This window comes from Daktulosphaira vitifoliae, unplaced genomic scaffold (assembly GCF_025091365.1).
Source record: "Daktulosphaira vitifoliae isolate Bord-2020 unplaced genomic scaffold, ASM2509136v1 Scaffold_5, whole genome shotgun sequence".
Lineage (NCBI taxonomy): Eukaryota > Metazoa > Arthropoda > Insecta > Hemiptera > Phylloxeridae > Daktulosphaira > Daktulosphaira vitifoliae.
Window position 1 is genome coordinate 22,071,413 of NW_026099576.1, and position 26,147 is coordinate 22,097,559.

Sequence of the window (26,147 nt, forward strand, 5' to 3'; positions counted from 1 at the left end):
TTTCCGTCTACTATCCAATACTTATATTATTCTAATAATGTTTTATATAACCAGATCATCTTGAAACACTACCCAGGTATTAAAATAAGTATGATTAAAATAAACATGATCAATAATTTGTTTATTGGACAGTGTGATTAAATTTAGGGTTTTTTTATATGTTTTTAATATTATGCATTTTATGTCAGCATCGAAAAATGGATGAATGTAAAAACTGTAGGTATAAAGTTAAAAAAAAAATTGATTTGAAATTTGTTTTTGGCTCATGGTTCTAAATGAAAACTTCATTCTATAGTACATTATTTGCACTCACTTGACATAACAATTCCTTCTTTATTTACAAGAAAAATAGTAATAGTAATAACAATAGTAGTAATAATAACAATAATATGTGTTAAAACCGTTATTACCAACATTTTGTGCACACTTTTCTAAAATATACTTATTTTACTCATTCTACCATAACCACTAACCGCAGCTGCTGCCTATGGCCAGGCGTAATACAGTCACCATAGCGACTAATTTCGATAACACAACACATATCGTATTAGTGAACATGTGTATGTTAACTCTATGAGTTTTTAACATTTTAATGTTTTATTTAGTTATTTCCGTTTATTTCTGAACAGGAAATTTAAAAAGAGTTGAACGTGTTATGAAGTTGAAACATTTACAAACATTGGTAGAAGTAGAAGTAAGTTCTTAATACTACGCGCTTGGAAAAAATTTCCTACACGAAAAATTAGAATTGTAATGAAATTAATTTAATGATAGATTACTAAAAACAAAATTATACAATTAATACTTAATAAAAATAAATAGTTTTAATACATAAAGTGCTTAAAAAATAAATGAAAACAACAAATGTAATTGGACAAAATGTGATGTCTTCAAATTATTCTAATAGTTATATAGTCTCATAAAATCTCTATAAAAAACACTTAATCAATTATTGCAGATAGTTTTTATGAATTTATGAATACAGAAAAATGTGAAGCAATAATATACGTATAAAATTCAATGACGATTTGTTAAAAATATCTTTAAGAGTAAGTTTGATAAGAAAAACAATGATAACACGAAATACTATCAATTTGATTTTTATAAACTCTACTATGAAATAAATTCAGATTTGTTATAATAAGTTACTATTTTTGAATAAAAAAATCATATCATTTATTATTCCTTGTTCGTATTGTTTCAATTGACCTTATATAAAGAAACTTTTTGATGGTCAATATCACATTAATATAGATTTATAGAGGTACCAGAAAACTGCTCTGAAAACAGTTTAAATGTGAACTTTGTCCTAGTAATCACTGGAAAAAAAACTACAAAACTTTACATTGCTAATCAATTATAGTCTGTTGCACAAGAAATAATCCACATAATTACTAGTATGTAAACTAATAAAGTCTACAAATAAGATTATGTTAACTGAAATTTATTGGACTAAACTATCTTATTAGTTTTACCATTAACTACTAATGTGTAATTTGAAAACAATGTAATTTTTCTTAACTTAATCAAAGTTTGTTACTTAACCTATTTAAATTAATCAGACAATATAATTCATTAATAAAACTGGTTGTTATATTAGTTAACATTGTAAGCAGAGTAATTGTCTATCTATATTATTAACAACAATATAAAAGTCTCATTTATTTTTCGTTAATTGTAAATCGATTTAAATGCATTTTTTAATCGACTAAAAAATCACTAAATTATTTTTATGAAAAAATTGAATGGGTAGTAAATTTTAAAATAAATTATAAATTAAACAAAAAAGCCTGTGTAAAATTATTAACAACACTTCTCTGTAATTGTTAAATGAACTCATAAAATTAACTTGACATCTCAACTTCTATATGTATTTAATCACAATTTTCTTCATTAACATACGATGACATATTTTCAGAATTACTGTGAAGTTACACGCTCAACTTCTTGTAGTTGTTATCAGTTCAATTTTCATAAATATAATGTCCATTAAAACACTTCAATATGATGTTCATCTTCAATTAAATAATTGTAGACGAATGCATAACATTCAATATTATGCAATCGATGCGTTTTTCCTTATATAGAAGAAATGGAATGTGATTTTTTTAAATTTTTAGAACCTATTTTATGTATGAACAGAATTGTTTTTTTTTAACTTAACAAATATAACTTTGAATAGCCCTTTCATCCTATAATTTTTTTTTTAGATGACATAAGGCAATGTTAATATTTTCAATTACATTTACTCTTTACATTTTAATTTTTTTGATAAAGTAAGATTATGACTACGTGTAATTAATTTATCAAGTCATCAGTAAGATACCATACAGATAGTTACTTATTTTTTAAAACTAACTGAACTTAAACTTCAACTAGCCAAAAAGAAATCATTAACTTGCCCAATCTTGCTTACAATTTTGATACACGTTCATCCCATAAAAATAATGAAATATAATTATTTATGATATCTTCGTAAAAATTTTAATATTAAGTTATTAAATAATAATAGTTTACTTATTTTAATTACAACTATAAGTATTTATTTAAGTTTTGTGCTTATAAATTTAATTTAAATGTATCCATTTTTATGAAAAATCAATATTTTACAAAAAGAATATTGTACACTTTAATTGGGATATAGTATACTTAAAAAATCACATTGAATGTCAGATATGCAGAACTGCAACACTTGGTTAACTTGTCTAAAAAGTTAGGGGCCAAATACGTAGGTCCATTTTTTTCAAACAATTCTTATTTTAATTTATCTATTTTTTTTAAATTTTACTTATTTATTCTTGAGAGAAACAATTTTTAACGAAACGATCTATTAATGTGACAAAACTGTGTATCTAATTCAACAGCAGCAAAAACAATTTTTAAATAAATACTTTAGATATTTTAAATAAAATTGTAGTAGACGGAAGTTAATCTTTGAGTTTTAAGTAAAAAGACTAAACACCTCTTAACGCTACTAAACACAATCGATTGTTAGAAATGTCTAATAATAATGTTACAAACACGACATAACGAAGAATAAAAAAAACCCAGCACAGGGGGGTCGCGGCACAGTGGTGACGTGGCATAGTTGGATCAAGTATAATGATATCTGACAGTGATTAAAATCACTATAAAAAAAAAACGCTTCGATGCAAATCTTTAGATAGTGTTTAATTTTAAAAAATTGGTGGATTATTCCAAAAGCTTCATAAACTGCTAGTTCCTTATTAATATCCTGATTAAGATAAAGTATGTCGAATAAAAAAGAGATTATTAAAAAATAGTATTTCTCATAAAAAAATAATGTTGATCCATACACTTTTCAATAAGTTATAGCATTCTAAAGTTAAAAATGTAAAAAATAAAATTGAGAATTTTCACACAATAATAGCATTTGGTAGCCATTTTCACCGTGAAGACAAAATAAAGTCTGAAATTTTTTTTTTTCATGATAAAGTATATTACATTAGCTTTAATTTAAGATATATATAAAAGTGTCAGACCTTCCGGAACACTTTCAAAAGTTAAGTTGAAAAAATTAATTTTTTTGTAAAAAAGTTGTCATTTTAAATCCCCTCCTGTGGGCAGGTAAAAAGTCAGATTTATAAAAAAAATATACCAAATGATAGGTAATGACATCATGCATCTATAAAAAAAAAATAATATTGATTTGTGCATTTTTGAAAATGTAATTGTAGTTTTAAGAAAAAAAAAAGAAAAAAATTTCGAAAATTAGCGATTTCTAAATTTATAATATTTTTTGAGGTTTCCCCCATTTACGGGGAATGAGGGAAATTTTTCAATTTTTAAGGGTAATGTCTTCGACTAGATACGATTTGTGATCTTTTGACGTATCATTGAAAGAAATCTTGTTTTTTTTTTTGATTTTTTGAATTGAGAAAAAGTGGTAACAGACAAAAAAAAAAAAAAAAAAAACACATCTTAGTAAAATCAATACCTTCTCAGCTTCGCATCGAAGCTAATATAATTCTATTATAAAACTATTGACAAAAAAAACTATGCAATATACTGACGAAAAAATAATTGAATTATCATATGAAAGACTGTCTATGACGTCGAGAATAACTGCTCTTATATAGTGTGGGGAAAACCTCTAGATGCGGTGCGATAACGACACACGGCGTTAAACATTCGAGTATCTTCCATTGCGTACTCTTTGCAATGAACCGGTTTTGATCTGATAAATTAATTTAATCTCATTATTTTGAAAATTGTCAACGTCGTAGAAAGTATAATTACTATAATTTGTGGGCTTTTTTTCTCTGCTTATTCATTTTTGCTACTTTTATAAGTGAAAATAATCGTCTGATCAAAAATTTTCATATAACAATTAAAGATAATTTTAATTTTGACTTTCTATCATAAATATTGAAAACAGCTGATACTCTAGTAAAATACATGCAATGTTTACAATGTAATTTTCCTATATGTTTACATGTCATGTTAAACATATAGAAAAACCCAATTATTAATAAGCCATTAAAAAAAAAAAAAATTTAGGAAGAAAACATTTTTTGTTTTATATAATACACAATTTTGAGGAAAGGAAGACAATATGTTTTTTTTTTAATATGTATAGGTCTAATATGATGTTCAAAAACAGGGACAATCATTTTACATAACATTTAATGTTAGCCCCGTAATAGCCGTTACAGGAAAATATCTTAGACGAAGAGCAATAATATGTAGCTTCGATACGACGCTGAAAAGGTGATTTTGGAATTGTAATGGTGTGTGTTTTTTTTATGTCTGTTCACAAAAATTCTCAGCTCTCACTGGACCTATTTTAATGACGAATACATCAAATGAGCTCTATTATAAACTAGTTATAACCTATCAGCGCTATCGCTGATATTAATCGCATAATTTTAGAATGAAATTAGTAACCATAAGCATAAAATAAAAAAAGCAAATTAATGAACAAAATAAAAGGTTAACCGCATTAATGAAATTACAGCCCTTTTATGTTCTAGGGGTGTGTCCCCACACTTATTCGATTTAGTCGGTAATTTTTTAATATAAGAAAATTCTACCAAAAAATAATGATTAAAAAAAAGGTTTTATAAATAAAAAAAAAATTATTCAATCTGCAAAAATAATATTGATAATTGAATTAACTGTCATATATACTAGATGTTGATTTGATGCCCAAGTCTTTTAAGTACAATTTACGTTGTAGCTTGTTTATTAAATAATCATATTTCCCTCGATATCCATAGAAATGTCTCAAAGAATTTATTGAAAACGACGTCGATGATCACATGTAGAAATTAATTATTATATTTTCATTTTTTATAGAATGGACCATGTCGAGTTTTGGCTGTTGCGTGGGCACCAAATAACCAAAAATTGGCGGTGTGCAACAATGACCGTGTGGTATTGTTGTACGACGAGAACGGTGCGAAAAGGGACAAGTTTCCGACAAAACCTGTGGACCACGGGGTAAATTTAAAGTGGCGGGGTATTATATTTGGGGTAGTAAGTCGAGGGGCTTATGTACACCCAAAACGCTAACCGACTACAAATCGGTGTATTTAAATGCATTAGGAGGAAGAGAGATGAACATAAACTCGTAAAATCATTCAGTGTATCCTAACCCTCCAACCTTGTTTTAACCAGTCCATTTTGTTTTTATGAAGGTTCTCGGAGGCGTCATTATTTTATTCATCCCAGTGGGACAGCATTATTTTATTGTAGTTCTGGGAATAGATGACATTATTATTGTTAATAGTACAAATAACAATTCGGTTATCAAAAAGGATTTTTGAAATACGCGTAAAATTAGATGCGAATTAAAATTTTTTTTCCATAATAGAATTACAACAATTTAAACGATTTGTTACAATGAGTAAACATATTATAGTTAAAATAACAAATCAATATGTTTCAAATTGCGTTTTTAATTATTCAATTAAAGTTACTCTTTTTGCACAAAGCAAATTTGATGCCATTTATTTTAGGAATATAAATAACTAATAACATTTCTGCGTCTAAATTTACCGTTTATATACTTGAACGACGATTTTAAATTATAATATCAATTTTTTACTAAACTATTTTCTGCCAATGGTTTTCAATAATTACATAATTCTATTTTGAACAAAGGCGGGTCGCAAAAGTTACACAGTCAAGGGTTTAGCATTTTCACCAGATTCCACAAAAATAGCCGTCGGGCAAACCGACAACATGGTGTTCGTGTACAAAATTGGCGACAGTTGGTGAGTTACATGGTTGTGTTTAGAAATGTAAAACACTCAGTTCCGTGTATATATTTTGAATATACATGTTAATGGCATGTGTTTATTTGGAATTACAGGGGAGCCAAAAAGGTGATATGCAATAAATTTAGTACACAGTCTCCTGTGACCTGTATGCTGTGGATGTCTGAAGGGCCGATAATTTACGGGCAATTAGACGGCAAGATACGAGCTGCCCACCACAAGACCAATAAATCTCAAACCCTTTACGCTTCTGGTTCATATGTTGTATCGTTAGCTTCTAAGTAAGTTAATCGTTTTGAATATTTTTATTTATTAATGCACATACTAATACTATCGATACATCGCAGTTGTATATTTTACCGTTCATAAGGTAACACAACCAATGAACGAACGCCACTGAGTATTTAACTAAAAAATTGTGTTATCTCATTGAAAATTTTTTATATTTTCTCATACTGCTGTATGAAAAATTGTTGGAAATTTTACTAGCTATTCATTCTCTGAAGAAAATAATTTCCATTATAAAATAATAAATTGAAATTTTATTTTTAGTTAATTAAAAATAATTTTTCAATATTACTATAAAGAAATTTCCAGACAACAAACATTTTTTTCTTAAATACAATTAAGTGTAGAAATTACGTTCCACATCTACAAAAATTCATCGCGGCTATGATTTTCAATAAATTTTAGTTATGATACCAAGTTTAAATGAATTTATGTAGCAATAAGTAGAGTAAATATACGAAATTTTCAAGCACTCCAATTAAGAAAAGTTAAACTAAGCAGATGGCTTTACCATTTATTACAGAAACAATTAGTTTAGCTATCCCATAAGTCATAATAAGAGAATATTACACGTTTTGTTTATAATAATAACATAAGACTCACAAGGATTTGAACATTATGTTAGTTATATAAAATGTTATGAAAACCTGTTTAGCTAGCTTGTACAAAGTGTCTCAAGTTTAACTGACAACTTTTAAAACTTTTGATACAGTTATCATTTTGTTGAATTCTTTTTTTAATAATTACCTTCTTAGACTACGTTTAAAGCCTATTTTCTATTTATGTCTAAATTAAAACAAAAAAACAATTTTTTTTTAGGTATTTTTCTTAAAAAAATATTAATTGACCAATAACAATGTTAGGGCAAATACATACTGAATTACAAGGATTTTAATACATAAAGTGAGTATGGAACAGCGTGGAGTGTACGTACACCACAATGAACTGCATCAACTCAAACTATATATATTTATTCTATATTTTAAATTACATGTTACTGAATGAGTACTTATCTTATAATTTTTATCGACTTTTCACCTTTTTTTGTACAATACGTCTAAAAAAATAGTAATTTTGAAATATTGAAAAAATAATTTTTTTTGTTATTTTGCTTATTAATGATAAATAATAAAACATATGCTTTGAACATAGTTTAAGAAAGCAAAAATTGTTTTTAACAAAATGATAATTGTAGTTATAAATTGTCAGATAAATCTAAGACACTGTATAGTGTAATTGTTATATATTACTATTATTTTTTTTTTCAAACTTAATATGAAATTTTGATAAATTATTGGAAAACATAAAATGGCACATAATTTAATAATCTGGCAATTTAATTGTATTGGTATAAATGTATAACAAGGATTTACTCGATATGGTTTAATTATATTATGATAAGTCTATATTAGCTTACATGCTTGATCAGAAATTAGTGTCCCCGCTGATTTACATTTTTTTTTTAATAAGGATATTATATTTTATATATTGCAATAAAACATATTTTCGGATGGAGAAAAACAAGTTTAGTATCTCCTCCAAACATATTATTCTATTTCTATATCTAAGTATAAATTTTGAGTTTTAACATTTTTATTAATTATTATATATATTTTATATTCATGATATTCTTTAGTACTAGGGGTACTGCTTTTTTATCCGGTCATGCTGATGGCTCAATTGTACGATATTTTTTGACTGAAGGATCATCAAACGAACCACAAGTAAGTATTTTTTACTACTAAAGTTAGGGATTTTATGCACTTATAAATTTTCTTTGAACCACTTGTGGGTCCCAAGTTTGTGCGACTTTACTATTGGTTTATAAAGTAGCATAGAAATATTTTTCATTCTGAAGGATACATCTCCCTAATCTACCCCAAAACTATATTCTCGGTAACAACACATTACTATGTTATTAAGTCGATATTATAAACAATTGTAGTGACTGATGGGGTGTTAAAAATAACTTAACAAAAATTATAAATTCATATAATTCTTAGCCCTAATGAATACAATATTAAAAACTAAAAAAAGTAATACTGAAAACGAAATTAATTTTCACTAGAGCACATATAATACAACGCTATTTTAAATTATTAACTTTATTTAATAACATTATAGTAGATCAAAAATGTATGTTTTTGTTTATAAAACTTTTGTGCTGTTATTTTATTACACGTTTGTCTAGGCAAACATACATAAATAATGTATGACGATTATTTCTTGGGATCTTTGACAGTTTTCTGTTATTCTAAAAAAACAGATATTTTCCCTTAAGACACAATTTATGTCAAAACTTTATTTATCATTTTTATCAGCTTTATCAAAGATAAAATAAATATCTAAATAAATCATTCATAGGTTCCGAGACTATTTTCTTTGTTACTATCTTAATTATAAGTTATTTGTGTTTAATATTACTATTTAGAAATAAAACAAATAAAAGGTAATATTATTTAAAATTTACAACACGAATGTGTATTTAACATTGTTATCAACGCGTGAAAATAAACAATATTGTATATGATATTATAAATAGAATAATATTTCATAGAACTCGCTACGCATTAAAAGTAGTTGCTTTGCAAAAGCAATTTAAATTCGTTAACTTTTCTAAGAATGCTGTATGAAAATGATTCATTATACTTTTAATTTAAAATAACAATGAAAAACTTTTACTTGCATGTTCAAAAATTAATCTCCTCATATGTTATGAAGACTGTTTTAAGTTAGAACCTTGGTCGTTTTCATACATCGTTTTCTACAGCGTAAACAATAATCCCCAAGGACTACATGTCTTCGTTATAATAGCACATAAGTTCTATAGCAAAACAATGTCTTCTAGAACGTACTGTGACACGTCTAACTCTCTATGTCAAGATCATGAGATAATTCTTGTAGACCACACCATAATTTTAAGTGTTTTGTCAGATTATTGTTTAGTCACATGAGAACAAATAATTAATTTGTATAGAATTAATTATATATGCTTAGTGTTTAAAAGGAATTTATTCATTTGAAATGGGAGTTCCTTAAAATTGAAATATAAATATGTTATTCAATTAAATAACTACAGTCTAGAAAACTTAAAAGTCTTAACTTAATAATTTGCCAATAATTTGATTAAATATTCTGTGTTATTGAACAACTGGTTGTTTAAACTGTTCGGTTTGGGTGTGATTATTCGCGTGGTTCAGTTTTTGTTATCAAGAAACGGTTGACGAGAAGACTGTATCGCAACAAGGGTGTAACTTAAAACTAATAGAAACTTAGGATAATCGATAAAACAACAAAATAAGACTATGTATTAAATATAAAACGAATATATATTATATCAATGACCAGAAGAGGCTAACTAATCACCACGAGTCTCAAATACAATAAAGTTTAACAAAAATGTTAAGTTCAGTGGGAATTCTGCGTAGTGGATATGAAGTATTTTTTAGATTAGCATTGATTAATATCTGATCAAAATCGCTGTCGCTTTGATGCGTTTTGTGATCTTTTGATGTGTCGTTGAGCAAAATGATAAAATGCAAGAGAGAGTAATTGTATATAGTGTCACAAAAAAAAAAACACGATAGAACAAAACCAATAGTTGCTCAGCTATGCATGAAAGCTAAAAATAATTAAATAATTACAATAAATAATATATTTTTTTATATCGAACTGATGACTAGCGGTCCAGACGATGAGTGGGTTGAATTGCAGTCTCAAGGTTAATAATTGAATAGTTTTGTATGGAACTGCATCATATTCGTTAGGACACTCTCGTGCACAAGATAGTGCGATGAATCGTAGAGACATGTGCACAGGAACATATAATTTCTACTTAAATAGTAACTAACAACAGGTGTAAAATAGCACCAATACTGGGAGTTGTGGCGCAAAAGCGGCTACCAGTACTGTATGAGTACTGGAATACGTCTAGGATGATAACGGTTGTCCGTACTAACAGATCAGTACAGCAGGTTTTGTATGATCAGTATTACGAAAATACTCTGCCATCAATGGCAACCAAGTACTGACCGTCAAAATTGGATTAGTGCTTAAGAAAGATGCCAATCAGTACTGCGCTATTACGGACTGGACAATAGTCAGTTGCCAGCACTGATGAATACTTCACACGTTGTCAATACTTGTACTTAACAAAAATTTCTGTTTGCGTAGGGCGATTAAATAGAGAGTACAATGTGCTGCTAATCACAAGAATAATTAATCAATAAAAATATCTATACAGTAATATACACTATAGAACAATATCGCAAATACTAACAATGTTAGCAAAATAAACATAAAAAAAGCATTCTTGATAGTCGTTTTAGTACTTTGTATCTCTAGGGATGAGAATCAATCAAGGTGCCTGGTACTTTCACTTCGATTCTTTAAACTTTTTCTATTTAACTTAAAACACTTATTGCCGTAAGTATTTTAAAAATGCTTGAGTCAAAAAAAAAATGTTGTTATAAATAATTTATGTATATTCTTTTCATTAAGTATATACTTATTGAAATTCTGACAACTTACATACCCACAAGAAAGGATAGCAACTTTTCCATGAAAAATTAACCTATTCAACTTAAGTTTTGAAAATATTCCGGAAGTATCTGAGCTTCAAACATATATTATATTATAACTTATGTTACCTACTATAAGATAAAAAAAAATGTATCCAAGTGACTTGTCTTCTTTATGTAAGTGGCCCCCGTTTAAATTTAATCGAAATGTTATTTTTATGTAAAAAAACCATTCCTGTATAATTTTTTTGTTAATTGTTCAAGTCTATACATTGTATGTAATTATTTACAATTATATTAACATAATTTTAATACACTTTTGCCATTGAAGTAATAAAATATATTACTTTATAAATTCTCCGTAAAAATTATAGTACTAATTAATTTCATACTAAATTTAATTACTATAATAAGTATTTATTCATGTATTATATTTATAAATCTGAAAACTTGTAATCAGTATATAATGAAGGGGATAATAATTGGTGTTTCTTTTGAAATAAACTAAAAATTTCTTTGTAAAATTGAACACTATCTACAGAATTGTATTGAAGCATTTTTTGTTATAGTGATTTTATCACTGTTAGATATCATAAATACTTATGCCACTATATCGCATTCCCTGTGGTGTAGATTTTTTTGTACAAAAAACTTTAGGGGGAATTAATATTTTTAAAAGAAATTCTTTTATAAAAACCGTATAACGATTACTTTCTGAATATTGTTCAATACAATTGAATGGACTAGTTTTAAAAGAACGTAGTCTAAGAAAAATTTTTTTTTTTTAAATTTAACTTTTTCCTATCTTATTGTTTTAAACAATTTTTTTGGACATACGTTCATTTTCAACTAGAATATTTAATTAATATATATTAGTTGAGCTTTTTTAAAGTTTTATTTCATAAAGTTGTTATTTTTTAGACAAAGAAAATCATATTACCTAGTTGACAATATAAATTAGAGCCATAGTTCTTGTAAAAGTTATTTACAACTATAATTCTTTCCGTTATATTAATAAATGTCAAATTTGTCTTACAGGGGCGCATCGTTGTACATCCGGTTCCGCCGTATGCATTGTGTTGGGCTTCCGGGTACATAATTGCGGCTGGATGCGACTGTACAGTACATTTTTACGACCAAAACGGACGGTCTAGTAGACAGTTCGATTACTCGCCGACCGGTGGTTGTCAGAATCAAAAAGAATTTACAGTAGCTTGTTGTAGTCCCAGTGGACAGGCCGTTGTACTTGGAAGTTTTAATAGGTTAGACATCTATTTTTTTAATTTCAGTGATATAAAAGTACGTAGTTAAATAAAAGTAAACAATGAGTTCATTATATTTTAAAACAATAAACTTGTTATTCTTTGTATATACACTTGATGTTTATTTTTGTTTACTTGATAGAAATCTTAAATATTAAAAATTTTACTCCCTTTGTACTGCTACATTAAGTAAGATATATTTAAAAACTGTTAATAATATTGAAATTAGCGACCTTTATGATAATAGGAATAGAAAACATAAATATAACTTATGTTTTATGATTTATCAGTTGTTGCTTAAAATGTTTACGGATGTAACCATGTTTTCAGTTATGAGTTGACGTACCTGGACTTGTTGTAAAGTACATCTACAAAGAGATAGTTACAGGCACGTGGTTTAAACTATACTGTCGGCTTAGCTTGTTAATAATTTGTTTTTATATCAGATGATAACTGATAACATCGATGTTGTTTATCTGTTGTTAATAACAACTTTCAGTTTGTTGTTTACATCTAGTTTTTGTTGTTGTTTACGGCATTCTTGGCATTTAGCTTTTTCTTTTCGACACTGGCAATTATCTGTTATGTTAATTGTTGTTTTTTCACACATTAAATTATTTTCTTTTAACCTGGTGTATTATAGGTAATTTTCCGGACATTTTTCTGTTTCTATTGCATCTTTGTACATTTATTTTGAAGAACTAAATACCGTAAACAACAACAACGACAAAAACAAAAAACAGATATAAACAACAAACAGACAGTTGCTATCAACAACAGATAAAAAACATCGACGTTATCAGTTATCAGCCGATATAAAAACAAATTATCAACAAGTTAAGCCGACAGTATAGTTAAAACCACGAGCCTGTAACTAACGCTCTGAAAATAGACTCTGCATAGAGTCTGAAACGTCAGCTTATAATTGAAAACATGAATATATTTCATAAACAAAATTATTTTGTTTTAAGCTTATAAAAATTAATAAATCTTTATTCAATACATTTTTATGTAAAATTAATTATTTTATGAAAAAACAGGATTTATATTCTTAATAAATAACATTGTATTTACAACATTACTAAACTGTGATGTTTGGCTATGTGCTTGGTATTAACAAGGAATTAATTTTAACAAAAATTTTTCAGCAAAATATTTTTTATTTAGTTCCTGAGTATTTAGATACTATTGTATAAATACTTGCATAAGTTAAATATTTACGAAAGTTTTACTTTTGTTCAAATTAATTTCTTTAACTTATATCACGTAAAAGCTATGTTTTAGCTGCACCAAAATCATTTTGATTCCCAGTCATCGATTAAAACAACCTGGTTAAAATTAATCATCAACAAGTTTTATGGCAGAATTTAAATATTCTACAGCATAATAAAACAGAATGCAATAAAATATGTAACTTATCAAGTTAAATATCATACCAATTGCTCGGTACTTTAAGATGAGAAATTATTTTAAACTGTTTAGATATTTCAATAAATTTTTCTCATATAATTTTATGATATCAATACATTAACTTTATGATATTATATTTAGACTTCGTTTATACTCCTGGAGTCCATCAAAATTAACTTGGGAAGAGGAAAACACTTTGTATGTTGATAATATTTACATTATTACATCATTAGCATGGAAAAAAGATGGTTCACGTTTAGTATGTGGTACGCTGTGTGGTGGCGTAGAAGTATTTGAATCGGTGATTAAGTAAGAATTTTTGGTCATGATTAAAATAATAGATTTAAAGAATGTGACTGATATTTATTCGGAAATATTTTGTTGAAAAAAAAAAGAGTAAAAATTATTATAAAAGTAATATATTTATGAAATAAAATTAATTTCTCACCTACATCACAGCGTCTAAAAATAAACTATGTGCTTTTAAAAATTATACTGCTGTGGGGGGTGAATAAACCGATATCATGTCCGATTTTAACCTCAGGTGCATAGCACATATTGTGGGTTTTCAAGTTGATAAATTAATTTAGCCAAAGCTAGACATTAGTGAACTGACTATAATTACTCGGACAAATAAAGCTTAAAGACTATACTCCCAAAGTAATCCTTACCTACCCAAGTAATTGAAAAGGAAGGTATAAAACTAATTAATTGTATACACTTAAATATATACCATATTCAAAAGTGTTGAAGTGGAATAACATGTACATTTTTAGGTTAGTTTTATTGTTTGACTAAAATTCTCTGAGTAATAATTTAAGCTTATTTAATTAGATATTTGATCTATATATCATGGAAACTACTTATATTCGTTAACACTGTTAAGAAAATGTTTACTTTTAATTATTAGAATGCGAGTTAAATTAGTTATACTACACCATATATGATAATAAAATTGAAAAACTTTTGAAAATGGAATAATATAAGACTAAACAAAAAGTAAATATTTGAAAGTTATTTTAAATTAAATCAATAAATTTATATAACTTTGGAACATTATGATACTAACTCTCTATTATGATAAAACTGTATTTTTTTTAAATTTATTTTATTAATGGTTTTTCCCAAATAATTATAAATTATATTTGAGATTTTAACATATTTTTCTAAGACGCAATTTTTGATTTGTAAAGCATTTAAACACGGTATTAAAAATTAGTTTATACTTTATTTAAATTAAATATTCTATATTTCAGACGAGCAGTGTGGAAAAATAAATTTGAAATGACTTATGTTGGGCCAAGTCAAGTTTTAGTAAAATCATTAAATATTGAAGATAACCAACAATCACATCAAGGTGTTATACTAAGATCACAATATGGTCATGAAATAGAAGATGTCCGTGTTATGGGTGATGATCGATATTTAGTTGGTCGAACTAGAGATACATTACTTTTTGGTTTGTACCTTATTTTAATTTGTGCTTTATTATTAATGATCATAATATATTCTTATTTTTTATAATATTAATAAATTAAAAATATATATTTTAGAGTATCTTTAGTTATAAATAAAAGAAAAAATTTAAAGAAATTCTCAAGTCTCAACCCCAAAGTTATGTATACAGAGAGAATCATTTAACATGAACCACTTAATTAAACAAAAAATAAAAATAGTATTGAGAATTTTTTTTGAATTTTTTTATAAACTAGGTTTTCTCAATTTATTAATCCTAATGTATTTTTTATGTTCATCTCTTATACCTTATAAGATTGTCATCTTTTTTTAATATGACGTCATATATAATTAACTAGTTTATTAAATAGGTCTAATTTAAAAAAATGATTGGTTAATACAACTTTTAGACCAGTATCTTGGAAATTATTGACATGTTTATATCTAGGCAGGAGAAAGAGTACGGCTGAGAAATGACTAAAAATAGCAACCGACATCTTAGCTTCAGTCATCACTACCATTATTATAATATCATGTTATCACTTATTACATTACCATAAAATGTGGTTAAAAATAATTATAATTTTAATAAATCTATTATAAAAAAATTGGTTTAAAAAACATTTAAAAATCAAGAAGTTGATATATCTTCTTTGGCTGAATATTTATTGACATATAATCATTCCCTTAAAACCATAAAACTAATTAAAATCGTAAATAATTACAAAAAACTTAATATAACATCGACTTTGGAAATGTTTAAAAATAAGAATAATTTAGTTAATCTTGGCCCACTATAAAATGTATTATTAAACATGTTATAACTGGCAAAATATATGACAATCTAAAATATCAAACCATTATGTGATAAGGTCACAAGGAGTATATAATGGAGTTTTATTCGGTAGGGGTGTCAGTTTTTATTTAACATTGGTAATGTTATCATGGTTCCAGAAATACATATACGTGCCTTTTTTAAATATTTTTAAGGCTTTTTGAGTTAAATATTTTTTAGTATTAAATGACGATATCCACAAGTGATCAATTCTTATTATAATTTATAATAAGAATTGATCACTTGTGGTTATACATACATTTGTACATGTATGTCATATATAATGAGTATACAAAATCACCAAAACAGGGTTCTCTTCTTTAAAACACAAAATAACCAGTTGACTATGGAACAAAATCTAATTATTGCACAGATTTTAAAGAAATGCTTACAAGAAGAACCTCAATGTAATTGACCAATTACAATAAAAATCTCAGCTTCAAGATTACACCAAGAACTACTAGATTACCCTTTTTAGACTATAATAAGCTAGTTAATTATGTATGTTGCCTTTTGAAAAAAATATGTTGACACCATTATAAGGTATAAGGGATCAATATAAAAATACTTTATGATTGATAAATTGAGAAAAGTATGTACATTTAACATAAAAGAAACCAAAAAAAAGTTCAATAAATTTTGTTTAACTATTATTATTAAATAAATTAAATATATAAAAATATTAAATATATAATGTAAAAAAAATGAATCACCTTGTAACTCTACATTTTTGAGGTCTATTAAACAAATTTAAACCGTGCCTACTTAGAGTTGAAAATTGGTCAATTATATAAATATTATACTATTAATGACTAAATTAAGTAAATATTCACATTTTTTTGATAATTAAATTTTCACCAATAATGGAAAAATGATTTAACAATGAAAATTTAAGTTAAATATTTTTTTTTAGTTAATTTATTCCAAATTTACCTTTATAATAATTAATTTCTTAAGTAAAAAAAACAATAGTTTGAAGATATAAGTATTCAATTTTGTACTTAATTTTATGCGTAAACTTGTTTTTCTGGATAGGTGATATGGAAAGGAATTTACTAAGTGAAATCGTTTGGCCGTACTCAGAACAGAATGAAAAATTTTATTTTGAGAATCCAAGTGTTTGTATGATTTTCAACAGTGGAGAGTTGACACTCGTGGAATATGGCAATGATCAAATATTAGCCACAGTTCGGTAAACAAATACATCCGTTAAAAAAATTATACTATGTAATTATTATAGTATTCTTTTGGATAAATATCCTACATTCTTGATTAGTTTTTAACACCATGCAGTTTATATTGGACCGGAGTCTTATGTTTGAAAGTAAAAATAATTATTGACAAATTTTTATAGTGTCATAGCAATTTCGTTATTTGGAAATAAACAATTAATTAATAATGACGTTTAAATGGAAGTTTCAAATACACTTTACACTTATAATTATATACATTAAATATATTAATTATAATAGGTAGTGAAACATTTCATTTCTCTATGTCTTAATGGATTTTGAAATTTATTCTAAGAAGTCACGAATCTTTTATGAAAAATTTGAAATACAGTTTAATATCTACATAGAAATGATACTTCAATTAATTTATAGTCGTTGCTAATAAATTACCCAATGATAACTTTTTCCTATCCAAATTTAGAGTATAATTTACTTAGAATTTTTATATCTCTGAAGTGACGTTTTATTGACAACTTGAATTTTATAAGAGCGTAGGTTAAAATGTATAAAATATTGTTCTCTGTGGTCGTATTTTTTCCTTGGTTAACTATATCCCTTGTAGTTGTAGATTTTAGCCTGACCAGTCTGTTTCATTTCGGTCAAAAGAAGTATTATCCAAAACCCACCCGATTTGTCAGTTAAACTATAAAAAACACACAAAATCCGTGATCTTTAAAGCTCTGTTTATATTTTTATATATACTTTTCAGGACCGAGTTTGTAAATCCTCATTTGATCAGCGTACGGTTGAACGAACGAAAACAATTCAATTCCAACGAGGACAATAAAAAGCTTGCCTATTTACTGGACCTAAAGACAATTTGTATTGGTAATAGAAAAATACGTTTATTTCCTTCTGCTTACTGTCTCTATTCTAGTCATTCCGTTCACAACATATCAAGCCATTATCTTACTACTGAATTCATTTTTACTACCAAATAAGGAAACAGAAACTTACTATGGTTTTAAGAAATTCAGTGTTGAAGTATTCACTTTTATGTTTGTGGCAGAAATGTTTGTTGATATTAAGTTTTATGTCTAAAAGCTAACACTAAAAGACTGAGGTATAAAAATACATAATCCCAGGGATATTATTGGTAATCAATTTCTCGTATATTATCACGAGTAGCGGTTAATTACATGTCTTATAAGCTTACTTACACCTACCATGACAATAAAGCACTCGAATGACATAAAAATGTTCAATTAACTAATTTTAAAAATTTAATATAAAAAATTAAAGATTTACGATAATGTTTATATAAATTTTACTAAAATTATAACAAAAAAAAAAAGACTAACACAGTCGGGACGTGTCATAGTAGGAGAGAATCAGAAAATTTTAAACATTTATAGGTTAACTAGTGATAATGATTTACATTTATATTTTAAAACGCTTTGATGAAAAAATATTCGTTTCAAAATTTCTCTAGATTTTAAGTTTTTGGAAAATTTATAAATATTGAAAAAGCCAATGGCTTGTGATGCTTTGGTTTTTAATGTAATTTTGACGTATTTTAATTCAACAAAAATATTTTCACATATAAGAATTTTTTTTTTAATAATAAAATATTCTTTAAAATCTTTAATTTTATGTTAATTATAAGAACAATTTCCCTTGGCTTACTAATACCCATAGTTATGATATTTAACAAAAAAACACGCTGATTATGAATTTTTAACTACAAATAATTAACGTGCGTGAACGTTTGTTAATACTAGTTAATAACAAAATGTCCTGCAAGAGGCTCTTTGTTAACTACGATATGCTGTTATAAGTGATTGATTTTGAGGAGTACTAAATTTGTCATTTCTTCCCATTCGTTATTTTAACACGTCTTACTTTACATATTATAAATTGTATTATAAATAGACTTTTAATCATTTAAAGAATATACTTATTTTTGTATTTGCTTTGTTTTTAAATATGATATAATAAAGAATACACGGGAAAAATAGTTTTATCCCTAAACTCTTCATTTTTCCACCGAACAGATATTTCTTAAATTGAATTGTTCAATTCAAAAAGTATACAAGGAGATTGTTTAACACTAATCACTCAATTTCTCTTAAGATAATATTTATTTTTTACCATACTATACATTTTATATATTTAAAACCTTTATGATATTTGGATTTGAGATATTATTAATATACACTCTTCTTGGACTTTCCCTAGATTATTATCGTGGTAGAAATATTTTATAACCCGAAATTGGACTCATTGTATTTATGTTACTTTCATTCGTATAGCTTGTATATAATTAACAAAGTTATATTTAGAATAAATAAAAAGTTTTCTAACAGTAGTTATTATAATCATTGAAACGAGTACGTAAATAATTTACAGTACTTTGTTCGGACTTCCTCTATACGAGGTTATTGATTAGTATTGTAATATATTTAAACGTATGAAATGATTTTATTTATAATTTTTTTTCCACAGATTAACAGATTCCTATGTCCCAAAATTCTTTGCCTTATTTTATAAAGACCCATATTTCAATTAAAAGTATTATTATGAAATAACATAAAAGCAACTTAGGTTCAATTAAAGTGCATTAATAAAAATAGTATTAATTTGTAATTTGTCAACTAAGACAGTATTTAAACTAATTTAATTTTGAAACTGCTTTGTTGTGTTTTTTTTTTAATTATTTAGTTGACCTAGTCGTCGGTGTAGTAGATCTTCAAATTGGCCATGGTTCAAAAATCGACTGGCTTGAATTAAATGAAACCGGACACAAATTGTTATTTAGAGATAAAAATGCCACACTCACGTTATTAGATGCAAGGACAGGCCACAAAGAAATTCTCTTGAATGGTTGTTCTTTTGTACAAGTTAGTAGAATAAATATATGACATATTGAAGTATTAACAAAAAAAAAAATCATTTAAATTAATTAAAAGTACTTAAGAAAAAATAGGAAAACTTAATTCTATGTTACTCTTGAACATATTTTTGAATGTTTTTACTAAAGTTCTTTAAAACTGGAAAATTTTTTTTTATTTATCGAGAATTTTCGATATAAAAAAATTATTTTTTTTTGATTTTGTATTAAATATTTTGCTAATAGTGGGTAATTGGCAGTGACGTTGTAGTAGCTCAAGGACGACATGGAGCTTGTGTATGGTACAACATCGATACGCCTGATAGGGTAACTGTATTATCAGTAACTGGTGAAATAACATCAGTTGAGAGGGATTCCGGAAAAACTACAGTGAGTATTTTATAATGCATATGAACATGCAAAAAATTAAGATAAATACTATATAAACACAATAATAGTTAATTTTTTTGAAATCGAAAATAATTCACATTAAAACATTATTATTTATAGAATTTTTATCTTCATAAAGTTAACTATTATTCACGAATCGTATAATGAATTATAATATTCACGAATCTTGGAGTAAAAACATCTTATCAATTTTTTTATTACAATCCTTAAAAATATTTAAAAAATATAAAATGAGTAAATATTGCTATAGTTTATTTTTTCTAATACTCTATAAATACCAGTAATTATATCATTATTGACATTTTTTAGATTTTTAGTCAAGATGGTGAAAAGCAGTGCACTTATAATCTCGATGAACGTCTAGTAGAATTTGGAACTGCTGTACATGATAGCGATTTTGGTCGCGCAATATTATACTTAGAAAGTTTAGAAGATAGTGACGATCATCAATATGAAGTCGACGGTATGTGGCAGAATTTATCAGACATAGGATTACAGCTCATGAACTTGCCTGTAACCGCCAGGTGTTTGGCAGGCGTCAAAGATTATTGCAAAGCATGGTATATACAAGAAACGTACAAGCTTGCAGAACAGTATTCTAAAGATAACAGTTAAGTGTATTTTTTTTACTCAATTGAACAATTAATAAGTTATTTGATTTGGTCAAGTTGTGTTTTAATAAAATTATTAGAAGAAAATTTGTATATATGTATTAGACAATTTTAAGGGCTAATCTTGATTGAGTAAATCATAATTTAGACAACTTGTGATTTAAGATAGAAAAAGTATACTATTAATAATTAATACGGTAATGCCATTTAAATAATAACGAGTAATTGTTTTTGATATTCGATGAAACAGATCAATATTTGTAGTAAACTAAAATTAGTAAAAGTAGATATTTAAAAAACATCATATTATACATATACAGAGTGATTTTTTTATCATAACCCACTCAATTACTTACAGAATAATAATAATTTAAAAATTTTTTTTTTTGATTACCTTTAGTTACACATTATTCTTGAATTATTAACTATGTGATACTTTTTAAGTTCATCCCTTATGCCTCGTTAGGGTGTCAACTTTGTTTTTTTTAATTGGTACACATATTTTGAATTTAATAAAATGTTTGAGTTTTTAATTTAATAGTAAATGACATTTGAATTTTTAGTATAACTTTATTTGTTTATTAGATATAAACATTTAAAGTTTCAAATTTTTTAGTTAATATACACGTATAATACACAAGGGATTACAAATACAGGTGGCTAATTGTTTTTTTATGACATTGTTGTCACAGTTACAGATTGTTTATTATCAATTATGACTATCAATATACTTTTTGTATGTCAGTTAGTGTATTTATAAACACACAACAATGTGCCTTACTACCATTGATAATAATAATGCTGTGTACCTGCTAATATCGATGTTATAAAAAGCCAATTAGCTACAAATACGTGTAATCCCTTGTGTATTATACATGTATATTAACTCAAAAATTTGAAACTTTAAATTTTTATATCTAATAAACAAATAAAGTTATACTAAAAAATTAAATGCCATTTATTATTAAATCAAAAACTCAAACATTTTATGAAATTCAAAATATGTGTTCCCATTTAAAAAAACAAAGTTGACACCCTTACCAGGCATAAGGTATGAACTTAAAAAATATTACATAGTTAATAATTCAATAATAATGTGTAACTAAAGATAATACATAAAAAATTTCTAAATTATTATTATTCTGTAAGTAATTGAGTGGTTTATGATAAAAAAATCACTCTATATACGTATGTATTTAGATTTTATTTAGAGATATTTTTAAGCTATTTAGACTCTTTGTCTAAATTTTGGGAATTAAAAAAATATATATTTGTAAAAGTATTAGTCATAACTAAAAGAACTAGGGGTGCTCAGTTCTTGGTGGACTAATGAAAAAATATATATATTAATAGTTTAATATATGTAAACAAATTTTTGTAGAGTGAAGAAAAAAATTAATTCAGCACTTCATAAAATTGTTATTCTAGTTGCACCAATAGTAAAACACATGTAATTCCGGGTATGAAAATCAGAAAAGGAAAAATATATAGTGTTTAGAAAAATCATTGAAAATGTTCAAACGGTGTTACATGTAAAAAATTCTAATATGTAGTAATAATTGCTTGTAATTAATAAAAAAAAATTATACCAAATTAAAATATAATCTATATTTATAAAATGCAATATAAATAAATATAGTTAAAAAAAACTGAAAAATACGCTTTTAAAGCATATCGAACTAAAAAGTTAAAAATAATTTTTAAAATAAGTTTAAAACAATAATGAACGAAAAATACTATTATTATTGTGAAAAAAACCGTTGGGCGCTCAATATACGAAAATGATGGCACAAAGCACTCACGCTTTTTTTCACAATAATACTAGTATTTTTCGTTCATTATTGTTTTAAGCTTATTTTTAAAATTATTTTTAACTTCTTAGTTCGATATGCTTTAAAGGCGTATTTTTCAGTTTTTTTAAACTATATTTATTTTTCACTTTTTAGTTTTTTATGACATCGCTATTACAGTCACGGAGTGTTTTTTGTCAATTATCACTAGTAATGGATATAATTTCTGTATTGCCAGTTAGTGTTTTTATAAACTCACAGCAATGTGTCTTATTACCATTGATAATAAAGGCTATATGCTTGCTAATATCGTCATAAAAAACCAGTAAGCTACCTGTATTTGTAATCCCTTATGTATTATACAAGTATATTAACTCAAAAAAATTTGAATCTTTAAATGTTGATATCTAATAACAAACAATAGAATTTGTTTATATATATATATAATATTGATGATACGCCCGCATGTACGGGTACGAAAACCAAAAATTATACAGGAAAATAGTGCGAGGGGTGAGCGGGGTGGGGTGAACGTGTTACGACAGTGTAGTCTCAAGGCCATAAGACGACGCGAGAAAAATATCACGTGGCGCGTGGAGATTTACAAACAACTAACGCACATCATGTGAAACTAATATAAGCGTGTTAAAAAAAGAAACCGTGTTTACAAGAGTGCCTTTAATAAAGTCCTAGTGGACCAGTTGTCACCAACACCGTTGAGAAGTTTATCATATTGTGTGGCAGCTGATCACTGCCGTCTTTTTTCACCTACCCCCTCGCCCGTCCTCCTCGGAAAACGGCCTACGCGGCAATTGCCTACCGTGTGCAGTTCGCCGTTGTATGTCAATAAGTGAATATTTTTCTACGTCACCTTTTCATAGCAACCGACTTGGCTTGTCCGGTCAATTGTTCGGCCATTGTGCGCCATATATTATTATTTGTTTGTTCAGTGATTATCACTGAAGAACTTTACTGCCGTTTGGTTTCGTCCGCCATTGCGTGCCTTGCACTTATACGCTGATTTGTATTACCAGGACGTGTGAAGTTATATAGCCTTTATGGTTCCTACCNGGCCATTGTGCGCCATATATTATTATTTGTTTGTTCAGTGATTATCACTGAAGAACTTTACTGCCGTTTGGTTTCGTCCGCCATTGCGTGCCTTGCACTTATACGCTGATTTGTATTACCAGGACGTGTGAATGTTATATAGCCTTTATGGTTCCTACTTACGTTGTGTGCTCGTCTGTGTTTAACAAGGCTCTTCTTGCCACACACTCCGGAACAACGTCATATATTACCTCAACCTTGTCATTGGTCACGTTATCACTCACATTATCATACAGTTCACTATTTAACAACATCAGCCCATCATCGAAAAACAATGATTCAGTTAAGTCATAATTTTTGATTTTGGTAATTTGTTCATTTAATTTCAACTATTTCGTTTTATGCCGCTTCGTCGACTATTAGAATTTAAAGACCCCCCGCTACTCCTCAAACTTAAGATACTCATTGCAGAACTTTAATATATTTGTTTCATTAGTGTTATGTAATAATTTTTATTGTCTACGCGTTATTTATTTAGACATGCAGTATCCACCCCGGTAACCCCTCTAGCCTTTTTCAACAGCGATTGTAATCAGGCAAGACGGTAATCTAGTGCCATTCAAAACTAGTGTCGGTCTAGGTGCCTCGTACGATATATTCCTTTTCATTAATTATACATTTACTAAACATAATAGTTGTTACTCTGATCACTGAATTGTTTTCGCAGTTGTATAAGAAAAATAAAATAAAACAAATTCAATTATTAGTGAGTTTCTTTATTTTATTTCTATAAATTCATATTTTTTTATTGTCTTATAATTCTACTAAAGTTAATAAAACAGACAAAATTGTAGATGTTTTAATGAAGAATAAATCGAAACTCAACATTTTAAACAAAAGTAATTATTCAAGTGATTGTTTTTTATTACAATCATAATGTATATTTTAATTCATAATTGTCTAACATTTTTAGAGTTTATAAATTGAATTTAATAGTTTTGGGATAAAGTTCCTTCCTTATCCATTAAAATAAACTAAAAACAGGATATTAAAAAATGAATGAGCCGACTTTATTAGTAGTTAAGTTTTCTGGATTTTTCACGAAAATATGTCAAAATANAATGAGCCGACTTTATTAGTAGTTAAGTTTTCTGGATTTTTCACGAAAATATGTCAAAATAACTCAATACATTAAGCTCTTTACTTTTAATAGAGAACCTCAGAGATAGAAATTATAAAACAGCTGAATAATGTAGTTTCTAAAATTTTCACTGGAACAACATTGTTTATCTTTTCACACGTTACTAATTGAATAATACTTGTTTAAGTATATAAGTTTATTTAGTACTATATATTGTTTATTGAACAGAAAACAGTTATAAAAAGAAACGTAAGCATGTCCCTCCGACATCTAATTTTTTACAATGTAAAATATTTTGAATCTTCAATTATCTCTATTATTATATCTATACAATTTTCTAAGATATTCACAAGACAATAAAAAAAACAAATAATTTTCAGAAATATATTTAATTTTAACTTAACATTAATGATTGCAAAAAATTTTAACACAATTAAATTAAATTATAGAAAATTGCAAAATACAAATATTAATTTAAATAGTGTAACTTTTTACGGAAAAATCTAAATAATATAATTTATCTCGAACATTTTTCTAAAAATCGGGGTCCCATTAAAAAAATTTTAATTTCAAATGTTTTAATCCTGAAGAGATTAAAAAAATTATTTTTTATCTACATATTATTGTTAGTTTTTTTTAATCAAACAATTTTTTCTTTTTTTAAATTTGAATTTTCTATAGTTTTTAAATAAATAAGTGTCTCACTCTTAATGAATCCCTCTGTAGTTTTAGTTAGACTCTACTTTGCTCACACCTTTTCTAAGTCCATCAAATGCGAATATCCCAAAAAGTAATAATAGAAAACTAGTTATCAATTTGTCAAACATTTTTTTAAACCTTTCTTCGTTTAAAAATAAAATAATAATAATAGGTTCTCATTTAACTTTCGAAAATTAAATTTTGATCTATAAATCTTTACGAAAAAACATGTGAAAAAGTATATTTAATAAATCACACAGAATATATTTGATCTAAAAGCTATGAATATTATAAAACGAGTCTCTGTATTTTTTTTTTTTTACGATGATTTTGCAATGAATGTATAAATATTTAAATTTAATTCATTTTTT

The 26,147-nt window shown here is 26.4% G+C and overlaps 1 protein-coding gene across 2 annotated transcripts in view; it reads left to right on the forward strand.

Moving 5' to 3' along the window:
* The first annotated feature begins 564 nt into the window (after positions 1-564).
* Positions 565-26,147, forward strand: part of LOC126906816 (intraflagellar transport protein 172 homolog) — a 49,930-nt gene continuing 24,347 nt past the window's right edge. For both annotated transcript variants that reach the window (XM_050687688.1, XM_050687689.1), the window contains exons 1-13: positions 565-694; positions 5,320-5,463; positions 6,127-6,239; positions 6,338-6,523; positions 8,167-8,254; positions 12,089-12,312; positions 13,864-14,031; positions 14,979-15,181; positions 17,048-17,204; positions 17,954-18,072; positions 19,906-20,084; positions 20,321-20,464; positions 20,795-21,095. In XM_050687688.1, the coding sequence (XP_050543645.1) occupies positions 656-694; positions 5,320-5,463; positions 6,127-6,239; positions 6,338-6,523; positions 8,167-8,254; positions 12,089-12,312; positions 13,864-14,031; positions 14,979-15,181; positions 17,048-17,204; positions 17,954-18,072; positions 19,906-20,084; positions 20,321-20,464; positions 20,795-21,095 (2,065 nt within the window). In that variant the 5' untranslated portion in view covers positions 565-655. The remainder of the gene's footprint in view (positions 695-5,319; positions 5,464-6,126; positions 6,240-6,337; positions 6,524-8,166; positions 8,255-12,088; positions 12,313-13,863; positions 14,032-14,978; positions 15,182-17,047; positions 17,205-17,953; positions 18,073-19,905; positions 20,085-20,320; positions 20,465-20,794; positions 21,096-26,147) is intronic.